Source organism: Cajanus cajan, chromosome 2 (genome assembly GCF_000230855.2).
Source record: "Cajanus cajan strain Asha chromosome 2, NIPB_CcT2T_4, whole genome shotgun sequence".
NCBI classification, from domain to species: domain Eukaryota; kingdom Viridiplantae; phylum Streptophyta; class Magnoliopsida; order Fabales; family Fabaceae; genus Cajanus; species Cajanus cajan.
In genome coordinates, this window is record NC_138518.1 from 1342181 (window position 1) to 1357784 (window position 15604).

The window sequence follows — 15604 nt, forward strand, 5'->3', positions numbered from 1 at the left end:
ACAACTGCTTCAATTTCTCATATGTTTGAGTCAATTCTACCACTTTTGTCATCCATTTATTACACAGTGTGGACCATGCCATTATAAAGCTGCGTGACGAGGAATTAGCTGGAATATTGTCCTTTCCTAGTTTGTATTGTATTGTAAAATCAAAACCCAAAAATTTGGATAGCAATTGTTGTTGCTCCGGGGTTTGCAACCGCTGTTCAAGGAGGTCTTTGAGACTTCTTTAATCTATTTTAATGATGAATTTATGTCCAAGTAAATAATGTCGAAACTTAGCCAACACCTTCGTAATGGCATAAAATTCGCACATATACGGATTGCTTCTGCATTCTCATAGACAACTTCTTTAAGAAGTATGCAATGGGGTGATTTTCTTGACTTAACATCGCTCCTGTTCCGAAACCAGATGCATCAGTTTCTAGAATAAATTGTTTTGAGAAGTTGGGAATGGCCAAAATAGGTGTTGTCATAAAAGCCTCCTTCAAGTTAGAAAAAGCTATTGTAGTTGCCTCAGTCCATCAAAAGGCATCCCACTTTAATAAATTAGTCAAGGGTGTTGCCAACTGAGCATAACCTTTAACAAAGTGTCTATAATACCCCGATAATCCAAGAAAACCAATTGCTTTAAATTTGTTGGTTGCGGCCAAGCTTTTACGGCTTCCAACTTTGTAGTATCCATAGCCACTCCGCGACTTGATATAGTATGGTTGAGATACTCAATTTCTTTTACTCCAAATGAGCACTTGGAATAACGTGCATAAAGTTGATGGTGCTGAAGTATTTTTAGGACCACTTCCAAATGGTAAAGGTGATCATTCCATGAAAAACTATATATAAGAATATCATCGAAAAAAACAAGCACAAACTTTCGCAAGATGTCTTAAAAAATATCATTCATCAAACCTTAGAACGTGGTCGGTGCAATAGTCAATCCAAAAAGCATGACCAACCACTCAAAATGATCATAATGTGTGCGAAAGGCAGTTTTCTATCTGTCCTCAGGTGCCAACAAAACTTGATGGTAACCTGATCTCAAATCCAATTTGGAGAAGAAAAAAAAAAAGGCATTGAACAATTCATCTAAGGTGGGAATGGGAAAATTACCCTTGATAGTGATAGCATTAAGAGCCCTATAATTTGTACAAACATGCCAAGAACCATCCTTCTTCTTCACTAGAATTATGGGAGAGGAGAAAGGACTCTTGCTCGGTTGAATTCCCTCTGTAAGCATATTAGCAACTAACTTCTCTATTTCTTCTTTTTGGCTATGAGGATAGCGATATGGTTTCACTTGAACAAGAGTTGAACCTTCAATTAATGAAATAGAATGATCTTGGGCTCGATGAGGAGGTAAAGAAGTTGGAGTAGCAAACACAAAAGCGTAATTACACAATAGTAGAACCAATTTGGGGTCCATGTCATCGAGAAACTCAGGTAATGGAACAGCTTGGGCCTTAGTATCCACCATCTTCATTTTATAAACTTCAGCAATAGAATGGGTATTAACCATACGCCGAATGTGATGTAACTGTGCTTGCACCAGAACATGATCCACATCACCTCGTAAGTGTGTTGGACGATCCAAGTTTTTCTATGAAAAATCCTATACAACTTTTCCCTTTGTAGTGATAGTCATGCAAAGCATTCATTTTGTTTTTGTGTTTTGGTGCTAACATCTCAAAGTGGTGATGATGAACATTAACAAAGCCTCCCACGAATAAAGATTCGCCTCTCGAAAAAAAGGTTGTTATCATATACTAGAGCGCGAAGGAAGGATTCTCCATCACAAAAACAATGATAAGTAGGGACATTCATAATAAGGTCTTGGAAACATAGGAAATCGTTGGGAGGAACATGATGGCTAATAATGGTGGATAAATAAGAATGGAGCTTTGTGAGGAAAACATGGATCGAGTCATTTCCTTCAAGCAAGGATTTTTTGGAAAGATAACTAAAAGGTATAGGAGTTGTTGAAAAACTACATCAAACTCCATGCAAACAATAATTGAGTTAGCCCAAAAAAATGTGCAAGAGAAAGTGGGAAGTTGTGTGTTATTTGAAGAAAGAAGATTCTTATGGCAATTTTCTAAATTTTTCCTCACTCTATTTCTTTCTTCCCCTCCAAGTCATTAACATTTCTTCTCTCTAAGGAGAATTTTTGAGTGATTATCATTAGGACAATTTTAAAGGATGAATGTGTGTGTGTGGAGTCTACATAAGTGAAGCATGTCTTCTTATGTTATTGAGCTCACTTGATTAACATGTTAAAGGTATATTTAGCTACATCTAATAAAATTTAAGGATACATTAAAATCATCTTTTCTTTCTTTCTTTTAAAACAAAAACAAGAAGAAGAAAAAAGCATATGACAAAATGAAAGAGAGAAAAAAGTATGCACATAAATAAGTCATATTTATATACCCATCATACTTTAAAGTTCACAATTTTTTATTATGTTATCATCTTTTATCACTTTTACCTTATTTATCCTCTAGTCAATGTTAGAGTGATACTTATTCAAAACCAACTCACTCTTAATAAAAAAAAAATTGATGAATTGGATGCTTTAAAATGGATGATCCAAGTTTTTTTATGAAAATTTCCATGACTTTTTCTTTATGATGGTAGTCATGCAAAGCAACCATTTTGTTCTTGTGGTTTTGGTGCTAACATCATCGGGAGTGATAGTAAACATCAACAAAAGCCTCCTTTGGAGGAATATCCATCTTCAAAAATGTGGTTGTTATCATATACAAGGAATAAAAGGACTCTTCATTACAAGAGAAGGTTATGAGTAAGCACATTCATGATATAAATTTGGAAATGTTGGAAAATGTTGTTGGGGAACATGATAGTTAGTAATGGTGGTTGAATAAGAATTGAGCTGTGTGACATAGTTTGAGTCATTAGCCTCAAGCAAGGATTTTCTAGAAAATGATTTAAAGGTTAAAGTTGGAAAATTGGATCAAACTTCATGAAGACAACAATGGATAAAACATAGAAAACAAAAGGAAAAAAGAGAATGTGAGCCAAAGATGGGGAAAGTTGTTGTATGTGATTTGAAGAAAAGGGGTTCTTTTGGTAATTTTCTACATTTTCCCTCATATTTCTTCCCTTTCAATGTCCACCTATAATTATAAACATAAGACACCCTTATTCCTCCCATCACATAACAATTGTAGTATGTGATGTGAAGAATAGGAGTTACACCCTTATTCCTCCCATCACATAACAATTGTAGTATGTGATGTGAAGAATAGGAGTTTTCAATGATTATAGTCGTAGGTGGATATTTAAAGGAAAAAATTGGAAAAAGGAAAAAAATGAAAAATAACCATAACCATAGCCATATATTTTTCAAATCCATAGTAGTCAATCCCGGATAGCGGAGCGGAGCGGTCGACCCTAAAACTGGGATAGCAGGATGACGCGGAGTGGGATAACCGCTATTTTAATATTAATTTATATATATTAAATAATTAATAATATATATATATATATAAAAGCTAAAAAACAAAAAATAACTTTAAATTCATGCATTAAACATTTTTAATAATTAAAAGTTCATAGTGAAGTAAACAAAATAAAAAAATTAAGAAAACAAAATATTTAAAGTCTTATATTAAATTTTTTATTACTTAAAATATTATCTGAATTAATAATAAAGAGAAGTTACTTTCTAAAAAAAATAGTGAAGTAAAAGGCCCTTAATCAAATCAAAAGAAAAAATAAAACTTGGCCCATTTGGCCCATTTGGCCCATTTGGCCTAACCCTAATTATTTTTCCACCTTCCTTCTATTTGTGAGACTCAAGCAGCCGTTACCAGTTACCACTCCTCTTAGAAGAAGACAAGACTGTAGATGCTGGAGAAAACAGAGCCACCATCGGAGAAGAGCCGCTGTCGGAGAAGACAGCGCCGCTGTCGGAGAAGACAGATCGACGAAGATCTGCCGGAAAAAGAAGAGAAGTTCCGTCGCCCACCCGCGATCGCGCCGCCACGCTCCGCCGCTTTCGCGGCCGCTCCGACCGCTCCTTCAAAACGCTCCGCAACAAACTTTTTGAAGTGGCACGGAGCCGCTCCGCTCCCGCCGCGATTGCGGCCGCGACAACCGCTATTGACTACTATGTTCAAATCACATACAACTTTTCTCTTTCTCTCTCGCAAGCACATTCTTACTTTTTCCTAACTCCCTCTCTTATTGTCTACATGGAGTTCGATCCAAGTTTCTAACAACTACTATACCATTCTAGCATTTTCAAAAAAAAAAAAAAAAACTTAACTTAAAACCACAAACATAAACCATGTTTCACTCACAAAGTTTCATTCTCATTCCATCATCACCACCACCTGTCATGTTCCACCCAACAACATTTTTCAACATTTCCATGACCACATTATGATTTTGCCTAAACATATCTTTGCTTTCGTAATGAAGTTTCCTTCTTTTCCCCTTGTGTGAGATACTAACCCCTTCTCTGGATGATAGGTCTTCCTTAGGAGGAGGTTTTTGGTTGATGTTAACCGTCACAAAGGAAAAGTCATTAGTACATAGATCAAATGATGAAGAAGGTAAACATGGGAAATGATATTGATATCGTAAGGGTAGTGGACTCTAGAAAAGGAAAGATATATATGTAGAGTCTACATAAGTGAAGTATGACACCTTACACCGTCAAATTCAAATTCAAATTATACGATACAACAAGGATTACTATAATACATAGTGCACATCTATATACCCAGTCATCAAAACCTTCATCTTTAACAAGTATAAGAATACCATAGCACAATCCTCACCAACCATTTCGGAGTCAAACCTACACTTGCCTGACTTAAATCTTGCCTTTTCTGGTTATGTCTTCATAGGTAAGTTCAACAATTAATCTCACCATGCTCTATTTGCCAACAAAACAAAGCCATTACTTCTAAGAAATTTGGGTTGCTACAAACATTACTTATCCCACAACATGTTTGGGAAGACATGAGTAAGAATTTCATAACATGTTTTTACCTTCATCAACAAGCCATACCATTATCTTAGTCATTGCTGATCGTTTGACCAAATGGGTACACTTTGAGGCACTGCCAACCATTTCATAGCCACAAGTCTCATCGGTCGCTTCTTTGTTGAAATTTTCACCTCCCCAAAAACAACGGTCATAGAAATCATGATCTTGTTTATCTCAATAAATTTAGAGCAAGCTCTTTTGAATTCAAAGCACAACCTTCTAGTTGTCAACGAACTATCATCCAGAGATCAACAACCAAATTGAGTTCATCAATCACTCTTTTCAAGCCAACCTTTGTTGTTTTACAAGCCAACCACACCAACTGTTAATTCTTATTCCTCCACTACATCGAGTTATGGTATAATACCACTTGGCATTTCACCATTTACATGAGCCATTTTCAAGCTCTACAAAGCTACCCTCTCCCCATCATCCTTGACTACAAAGCTAACACAACTCACCATGTTTCCATCGTAGCCATTCTATAGTAGAGAGAACTCTTACTAGTGAGTTTCAATAGACACTTTGTCATACTTGCTAGAGCATGGAAAACCATGTTAACAAGAAGCGTCAAAATCTTACCTTCAACACCAACAATTGGGTGTGGCTCCATCTCCAACCTAGTCAACATTTCTTTGGCCAATTTTTAGGTTGTTCATTGAATTGGCCGAATGGCCTATGAGTTTACAAACATCAACCTGCCTAAACCTCACTTTTCATGTTTCTCTCCTCTAACAATACGTTGGACCTACCCATACCCTTGGTTTTCCCTCCTATCGCCACCCAATGAAACAGAAAACCCATCAACTCCCCCTTAATAATGTGTCACCAACTGGATCCTATGTTGAACCTCATCCCTTCAACTTGATCTGCAACTCACTTCCCCTAAAGCAATATCCACCCTCCATAACAAACTCACCTTCACCTACCTTCATTAAATGCTCCCATGTAAACTCCCAACACTAGACAATTCAAACAACTTGGAGGGCCAACTCATATTTAAAGGAGCAAGCCCAAAAGAAGCCATAAACATCCCATTTGGTTTAAAGGTTTCAATTAAAACCTTGTAGCCCAACTCTTTAGTTTAGAACTTTTTAGTCGTTAGTAAGGGATCTTAGTTCATACCAACTTGGATTGACATGAGTGATAAAGGACTCACCTTGTTTAACCAAGTGAATAGCATTTGGATTTTGACTGTTAAGAATGCAAAAAACTCAAGCAGGAAAGATATGCTTACTTATTTGATACCTGTCAAACCCTCGAGAAAAATTAGTTCTCATGTCCAACAGATGATACTCCTTGGTAATGAAAAGGACCTTAGCCAATTATCAATGATAAGAAGAATATTCGGTATTTTACTCTTAGATTTATTAGCTTACATTTTTGTTACCATTATATCCTTTTAGGAATGAAAAAAAAAACTCAAGTTGAAATATATGCTTACCTATTTGATATCTATCAAATTGTATCAAACTATTGAGAAAAATTGATCCCCGTGTCCGACAGAAGATACTTCTTAGTAATGAAAAGGACCTTAGCCCATTATCAATGATAAGAAGAATTTTCAGTATTTTACTCTCAGATATATTAGTTTACATTTTTGTTACTATTATATCCTTTTAGTAATTGTGGATAGGGAGAAAATACCTATCATGTTTTGTTTCCAGCAGCTCATGTTTGAGAAGCCGTCATGACCGATCTAAAGCTAATGTTTCGTTAGGATATGTGAGTGTGTCTCACTTTCCCGCCGAAAGAAAATCACCGCATGAATGGTGATATAAGCTACAGTTTCCTTAATCTAAAATATTGGCAATGAAATCACCCAAAAAAAAAAGGCAATGCATCACATGGAGAATACCACCTTACCCTTGAGATTTTATAACATATAAATGAACAGAATCAACAATCTGGCATGAAATGTTACATTTTTAATTGTAGAACAAACTCCCAGTAAGATCTTGAAAGTTTAAACAGAAACATGTATACCTATAGAATTTATTCCTCCTTACTTCATCGCCCCTGGTCAGTATATATAGAGAGGGCCCATGAAGATGTATAACGGATGGGAGCCAAGCCTATCTTCATGTGTTTATTCATTCTTAGAATGAAATCTTCACTGCCCTTCATCTAAGGTACCCACAAAGCATTTCTCCAACAAGAATTCAGCGTTAACCCAAGCATGGTATTTATCTGATTCAAGAATCAAGGAAAAGGCAAAAGTAATCCTAACAAAACAGAAACTGTGCATTATGGGCAACAGATGAACGTGTTCAAGGCAACTACACTGCAACTTGAATCATAGGCATATGGCACGTGCATGAACAAACCAAACAGGAATAACCAACATTAGTCTCCTTTGCAAGTACTTAGAAAATTATTTAGAAGTTACTTTAGAATGATATACACACAACAATTAAAACCCCAATGTTGTTATGCGATGCCAGGCATAAAAATCTTGGATTATTTTATATACTATCTCATAACCTAGGATGGAACAAATACATAAAAAAGACAACACGCAAATAGTGATAGGAAAAAAATATTTGTTGGTGTATCTTAAATTTTAAGTTGTGAAATCTTAGTATAAGGTTTATAACTTTTTCCTATTTGCAAATAACAATAAATAATTTTTAATTCCTAAATAATTATAATCAAATCTATATAAAGAAAAAACTAATAATTTTTAATGAAAAGTAATCATTTATAACCTTTAAAATAACAACAGATTATAAAAAAAGGAAAGACTAATAAAAATGAGATTCTCAAATATTTTATCTAAATAGAAATAGAAACATAATTATTACCAAAATAAAAGTCTAGAGAAAAGAAATCAAAATATTTGTTTAATAAAAGAAAAATATATTCACAAAAAATATTATAAAAAGGAAATATATAAAAAATATTATATACAAAAATATTAAAGATATAAATTAAATTAAAATGTAATTATTTTTTATAAATAAATTCTTAAATATAAAACATAATAATTATCCAAAATTTAAATATATAATATACCTTTAAAAAATTAAAATTGCAAAAAAGTTTGGGGGGCAAGGCCCCCTTGGATCTGAGGTAGATTCGTTCCTGTGCATAACCAAACATCTAATAAATGGGATTCTAAGCATTTCAGAAATTAAAATCCCTACCTCTTCATACCAAACACATTTTTAGTAGGAAGAAATACTTATAAGAGAAGTTATGCAAGCTCCAAATCCAGATAATATAAGCTTTTAGGTCGTAACTCCAATTCCTCATACAGAAAATAGCTAAAATATAAGAAAACATGTTAGAAACCTACAAATTCATCATCAACCGTAATACTAACATACACAGAACTGTTCACAGAAGCATTTATCAAGGTTGACGAGCACGTCCAGTGCAATACTTACACAAAGAACTGTTCACAGAAAAGTGAAAGCTATTGTATGGTAACATTAAAGAAAAAGAGACAGAAAATGAAGAATGTTCACAAACTTGCTAAATAACAAAAAGGATACTGAATAGAGATGTGCAATCTTTTCCCACTGCCTTCATCAACATATCAACACCTGCAAGAATTATCTTATTTTTGTAACAATTTGATTTCTGTTGATATTAGCATTTTCACAATAACTTTTAATTTTAATGAAACCAGTAATAGGAATTATAAAAGCTATATGTGAACCTGCAGACTGAGTTGATAGTTATACCTCCAGGGTGAAACTTCATATATGGAGATATATTGTAAACACGGCCTTTTAATACAGTCCACATTTGGCCCTCTGTCTGGTGCTTTCTAACTTCATCAACAGAAATAAGTCGTTTGTTTGACTGCCCTTTCAAACCTGGAACCAGATAGATAAGATTGATAAAATGAATCACCTCATATTCTTAAAAGAAGTAAGAATAAGAGTAAGAACAATAGGAGTGACAAATAAGTAAATAACTAATTTATTTATAAGTTTAATAAAAACAAGTGGTATAATTAAGGTTCTTCTAAAATCAAGGTTTCACAAACTCATATAACTATAATTAGTTTGTTCTACAAGACTTGCAATTTGATAAAATTATGATTCAAAATTAAAAAATTAGCTTCACAATTCACAATTCGAAACCCAATTTGATAACCTTGTACATGACTAATTATGACTTGTTTTTGGATGTTATGAACTTATGGTCATGAAATTTCAATTTTAAGTTTGCTCTAATATTTCCATTCATAGTTTTTTTTACATATTTTCTATGTATATATCTATAAATATATTAGTATAAATGTATAACTTCACATTTTGATAGAATCATAAGATCCTTGTTACAATCCTACGTATTATGATCATGCAAGCCCCCTCCCAATCTTAAGTAGGATCTTGATCCGGATCTTGACAACATCTATTACTACCATAATGGCATTTAAAATGGAAATAAATTACACAAGCACGAGAAAATAAGATTTAGGTTTTCTATTTTTATAAGGTAATAATGTTTAAGAATAGGGATATTAAAAGGTCAGAGAGCATGGTAGTCAGAATCGCAATTAAACTCGTAAAATTGCACGATAGAGTTTAGAGTTTAAGGTTTATTCTACACTTCTGCCATACCTGGGCAAGTTTGTCAATGAATAGAATCGCTGGAAGGAAGAATCAGTAACTCGCCATGTCAGATCATAGAAACAGTAGAATCAGCATTTTTTGGGAGCTCACTGGGCCAGTTTATTTTTGAGTTAACTTTTACATTTAGGGTCAAGTTTCAGTTTTTTTATTGTTTTGGACTTCTAAAAACCTTGGCCCATAAAATCCGAGCCTCAAAAGCCTAAATTTACTCTATCCTAGCCCTAGGAATGAAAAAAAAACATGTCGTTGAATTGTTATCTTCTTCAACCTTTCTCAAACAGCAAACCATCCCCAAAAACTGCTGCACAAATATTGTGACCACTGACCATAGCTCTCCTCCACCACGTCCGGAGCTCTTCTCTGCCACATCTGGCATTGTTCCGCTGCCTCTACTGGATGAAGCAAGGAATCATTGTGCTCCTTCCCACAGTTCTCTTCCCTGGATTTATTTCCCTCTACTTCTACGACACTGTTTTGCTCATGTCAATGGTTTTCTTTCTTAGTTTTTGTTTTCTATATTTTAATTTGGATGATCTATTTTAGTCTATGAATTAGAAGTCTATACTAGGTGTTTTAAGTTGTTTTGTTACTGCAGTGCAGTATTCTAAGTTGTTTTGTAGGTCCCTTCAGCTCTGTGTGGAGTTTAGTTATTGACTTTATTAGCTTATGAATCTATAATTATGAATTAAGGCTTAAAACATTCTTTCCCTCTTATTTATAGTATGTTAGATGCATATATGAGAATTAATATGCATATAATTGGGTATTATAAATCTTGTAAAATCTTAGCGTTACAATTCCACAAGTTACAATTCTCTGACCCTTTCTCAAGTCTAACTAGAATCTCGATTTTGACTACCTTACTGGAGCGCGAATAGCACTTACAAAGGCCAAATTCAGAATAGTGAACAAAATTGGTATAAAATCATAATTATCAAATATTGGATAGTGGCACGTAGCAGCTAACTTTGAGAAAGCAATGGCAGGAAAGCTGGAAGCAAGATGATTGCCATATAAAATTCAATATTACAATACAAACTAAATAATTCATATTGCACATAAATACTAAAGAAAGAAACAAAAAAAACAAAATGAAAGAAACCGACAGCAAATTTTATGCAGCTTATTTTCAAGTTTCAACTATACAATCAACCATTAACCCTAAACTCTTTCATATGTTCTTATCTAACAATGCTCTAACCAAAATGGAAGGGATTTTCAGAAATGGGCCAACATACACAAAGAAATTCAATATGCAAACCTGCGAGGTCCGGATGTGTCCGGGTAAGCTTGAGCCAGTCCATTTGACTATAGCCTTTCTCAAAGGGAACTTTGGCCCGGACCGTCGGCTTCTTGGCAGAATTCCTCTGCCCTGGCGACTTCACCGGCAAATTGTTGACCCCACTTGGTGATACTACTAATTTCTCAGTGGATTCACTTGGCTGACTCGAACCTGTGTTAGTTACAGTGAAAGACAAAGAACCAACTGTGGCCTCCTTTTTAGGGTTTGAATCATTGGATAAATCATCCTTCCACACAAAAACAGTGTCCCGTCTAGAACCACTTGCATATGAAGATCCTTCTTTGATGGAAATGTCGGCAATATCTGAAGCAAGCTTGTTTGTTTCAAGATCAATAGGTTTACTAACCTATACACACAAGCACAGTACCCAATAACATGGATCCAATCATGCACCTTCATGAGCAACATTAAATAAATAGATATCAACATAAAAACAAAATGTCACCATCTATGCTTTGCTTTTTTACCTGACAAAACGTGAAATCGCTATCACCGTCCATGGTGGAGTGAGTGTAGATAAGATTAGGTTTCAGCAGCTGCAATTGAATTTCACAATAATGAAGAATGAATAAAATTAAGTTGATATATAAAATATGATCACAGAATCTAATTCTAGGGATTTATTACCTCTTTTTTATTTCTCTTCTTTCTTGCGAAATTTTCACCTGCACTATGCCATGCCCTTCGGATTTGAGATTTCATGCATACAACTTTTATTCAAAAATTACGCAAAAGTAAACCACACATCGATTTTCTGGAGAGAAGAAAAAAAAATCAAGATGAGACATTCACCCTAATCGATAGCACCGTGAGGAAGATAATTTAGGTGTTTCAACTTTTTATCTTGCATGATGGGACCTTCTGTGAGCCTAACATACCCCTCCTAAGATAAAAATAAATAAATAAATAAAATAAAATAAAAACACGTAAGTCATGTCTGGGGGGCCATTAAAATAAAAGCCCACTTATGTTTTGTTTTCCACCTTATGGAGAGTGAGAGATTGGGGAAGAAAAATTTGAGAGTGAAAGATTGGAGATGATGACTAAGGATAAATTTGGATAAAATAAGCATTTTTAAGAAAAAAATTAGAAGATAGAAATAAATTTTTTCTATAAATTAGAACTAACTTACGTGTAAGTTAAAAAAAAAATACAATTTTAACATCACATAATAAAAAAAATTAAAAAAAATTAATAATTTGCAATAACCTACCTAACAATAAAAAAATTAAAACTCGCCAGGAATATTTCCCAATTACAACGTAATAATGACCAAGTAAAACAACAAGAGCGATAATAATTCCTCTGATAGAGGCCCAACTGTTATCAAAATCTACACCCCCAAATTAACAAATTCGAGTTGACAATTTAACAAACATTTAACATGCATTATCAGCCAATTCAAGCAAACATCCATAAACCTAAAATGCATAATCCCAGAAAATCTCAAAATGTTCACACAGCACGTTAACAATCCCTAATCTACACCAACACTATATAAGTCACAGATTTTCACCAGAAATCACAAACAAATCATACAGAGAGTAACCAGTAAAAAAAACTCGAAAACTGAACAAAATATCATTTCAGCGCATAAAACACAACGAAATCAAATTCAGGAAACGCAAATCTAGCACAAACAGTTGCATGCAGCACAAATCCAACTCCGAAAACAAAGTCCTAGATTCAACCAAACAGCAAGGAAGCAGTACTCGAGCATAACCTCCGATTTCACATTTAAATCTGGTTGATTGCGAAATGGTGCACGTAACGCACAAAATTAACCTAAAAAAATTAGAAGGAAAAAAAAAAGGAATAACAAATCGAATCTTATTATACCGATTTACGAAGAGCCGTGGATTCTGTGCAGTAGAACGGTGTTTCTCTCTCTGAGATTGAAACCGAATTCGGGTTCGGATTTCAGGTCGCAGAACCTTACTACGTAGGCTTCGAAAATGGGACGAAAGTGAAAAGGAGGAACTAAAGGAGGAGGAAGGAGATGTGAAATGAATATAAAGGTTTATTTATAGGAATGTGATGCATACATGTATTATTTATTTATTAATTTATTAATAATATAAAAGGAAGAAAGTTGACAGCTTCCTTCTTTTTCAAAACTCTCAAATTTAAAAAAAAAAAATTCAACAAAATCATATCAAAAATATTATATTAACTTTTTATTAATATATAAAAAAAAAAAGAAAAAAAATCATAGATATTATATAATATTTATATATTATATCAAAACAAATAAATTAAAATAAAATAATTGAATTAAAATATTTTAATAATTATTAATTATTATTATATTTTATAATATTATAATATAAATTGTTATTAAAAATAATTAAAAAAATATATTAAAATTATTATATTATATATTTTATTAATATATTTAAATATATAAAAAAAAATATAAGTTTTATCATTCTTAAAAAAAATGCATTTAGTACATTAAACAAAATATAAAGTATGTATAAAAATAAATATATCAAATTGATATCTATCTTTATATTTTTAATTGTTTTCTTCATTTGTTATATCTTTAATATAAAATAAAGAAATTGACAGTAAATTTTGTACAACTTGTTTTCAAGTTTCAATTATAACAATCAACTATTAATTTTAAACCCTATAAGATTTGTCTTGTACATATGTACTACTTCAATAACACTCTAAGGCACAATTTTGAGTTGAGATTGGAAATGTTGGTGCGATTATAAGGTATGAGGCACAATTTTGAGGTGCAATTGAAAGTGTTAGAACGATTTTAAAGTGCTCGTAGTTGCACCTTTTGATTTTCTCCCTTTAAGGGTCCACAATATAGCTTCCATGACCACCATAAAGATCCAAATCCTACAAGCTGATGCTCCCAAGGGCATAAAAAAAATTTGTTGTATTTTCTCCTCTTCTAAGATGTATACATTTTGGATTTGCCAACCGCGATTGCTAAGTAATTACAAATTAATATAGGGGGACTAAATGAAGAACCTTCACTTACATCAATATTTCAAGACATCTTGGTCCTTCTCGTTTCAATTTTTGATTAGGATAGTAAAATGAGGCTAATGTAGATGTCTCCTCCACTAAATAGATTTCACAAATTGAACCCTCTACCCTAATCTTATTCTTGACCTTTTATTTGAGGAAATGCAAAAATATCTAAAAAGGAACATGAATTGACATTAAAAGATTTGAAGAAAGATACAATACAATGGTTTACAAATGATGTAACTAATTTTATTCCTCTCAAATGGATACATCCAACGATATTGGATTGGACCACCAACTTTGGCTTCAAAAAGTAAATGAATTAAAAGATGCTCCATTGAATCAAAGAAGCATGAAGGGAATATGTATTCCAACTATCATAACTCTAAGTTGTTCAACATATAGTGTTGTTAAAGTTAGTTCTCTAAAAAAACTAGCTAAGTTCAAAAAGAACCTTTCAATTAGGTTTTGGTAATGAGTTGAATGCAATTAGAATTAATCACTACATGGAAAACATGACAATCATCATTTTTTATTCTATATAATTTTCAATGTTTAAGGTCAACACACCAACACAAATTGAAAGCATATCCATTTGGTAACTTAATTTTTTTAATCTAGTTACAAATAATAATTCATTGGGATTTGACCACTACATATATTTCCTCTTGTTTCATAATTTTGCCACGACAAATGTGTTTCAACTTTAGCTCCCTTTGATTGCTTATTTATGGTAAATTCAGTCGAGCCTTATATGTATTCTTAATCCTATCATTTTTGTACATCACAATGTCGAATACATTCAAAAAACATTTCTCTCATGTGCAAAATTTATGTTCTCCAATATGGTAACCCCTAAAATATACTTTGTTTCTTCCAATTATATTTAACACCATGTTCATGATTATCTTATTCTTTGTCTGCTTGTGACTCATGACAAAACAATAAGTATGCAACCGTATTCCAAATTTCAAGACTAGACAAACATGGAAGAAGGGAGTCAATTTGAAATATAGCTCAAATCTTTTTGTGACTTATGACAAAGTGATAAGAGTGCAACCCTATTCCTAATTATAAATATACCTAAAGTCTTCTGATAATCTTGATTAAACTTGAGTCAACTATGTACATATACTTGGAAAAAAATATCAACTTTTTTGTGTGGACACCAAAAAAATTAAGAAACACAACATATGTACGAAACTTTAAAAAAAATGTATATATCCTAACTGGGATGAGATAAATCATGACTAATGTTCAAACACAATTATTTCCAATTGTTTAACTGCTAGTTAAAAGCAACATGAGTTATGAAACACTAGCAAGTGTAGAAAAATACAAGAGAATGAAAATCAAAGAGATGTTGAAACAAAGGTGAGAATTGTGGCAGTTGATAATGCTCAATATAATGGAATAATAAGTTAACATCTAATGTTAGTGCAATATATGTCATGTTATTTCAAAATAATATAGATGTGACTCTTAATTTAATTATGTTGCGCACCAAATAGCAACTAAAATCATAAATAAATTTTAACGTAAAACATATATTTTAACACAAGAATTTCTAGTGTTTGTTGGGTCACACAACACAATGAATAATGGCATGTTAAAGTTGCTCACAAAAGAAAAGTATTTATGACAATATTTGTTATTATGTTCACTAGATCTTTTTTTGGTCTATATTAGAATTTGAACTATATA

At 32.8% G+C, this 15604-nt stretch overlaps 1 protein-coding gene across 3 annotated transcripts; it reads right to left on the reverse strand.

Annotated features, from left to right (window-relative positions):
* Positions 1–6865: 6865 nt before the first annotated feature.
* Positions 6866–12917, reverse strand: RLF (reduced lateral root formation). 3 transcript variants are annotated; one of them, XM_029274618.2, is made up of 7 exons: positions 12749–12917; positions 11537–11663; positions 11377–11445; positions 10868–11255; positions 8682–8841; positions 8515–8565; positions 6866–7207 (listed from the first exon to the last, which is right to left on the reverse strand). In XM_029274618.2, the coding sequence occupies exons 2-6, from the start codon at positions 11609–11611 to the stop codon at positions 8559–8561; spliced, it is 699 nt and encodes a 232-aa protein (XP_029130451.2). In that variant the 5' UTR covers positions 11612–11663; positions 12749–12917; the 3' UTR covers positions 6866–7207; positions 8515–8558. The 3 variants fall into 3 exon arrangements, with proteins under 3 accessions (XP_029130451.2, XP_020234706.2, XP_020234705.2); XM_020379117.3 differs by having other exon boundaries at positions 8707–8841; positions 11537–11574; positions 12749–12916; XM_020379116.3 differs by having other exon boundaries at positions 8707–8841; positions 12749–12916.
* Between the last annotated feature and the right edge of the window lie 2687 nt (positions 12918–15604).

Excerpts from the sequence above, each read along its gene's own strand:
- RLF (XM_020379116.3), bottom strand. The coding sequence starts at position 11,611 with ATGAAATCTCAAATCCGAAGGGCATGGCATAGTGCAGGTGAAAATTTC. Across the intron at positions 11,446-11,536 it reads AGAAGAGAAATAAAAAAGAG|CTGCTGAAACCTAATCTTAT; the intron begins GTAATAAATCCC and ends ATTCAATTGCAG. Across the intron at positions 8,842-10,867 it reads GACACATCCGGACCTCGCAG|GTTTGAAAGGGCAGTCAAAC; the intron begins GTTTGCATATTG and ends ATCTGGTTCCAG.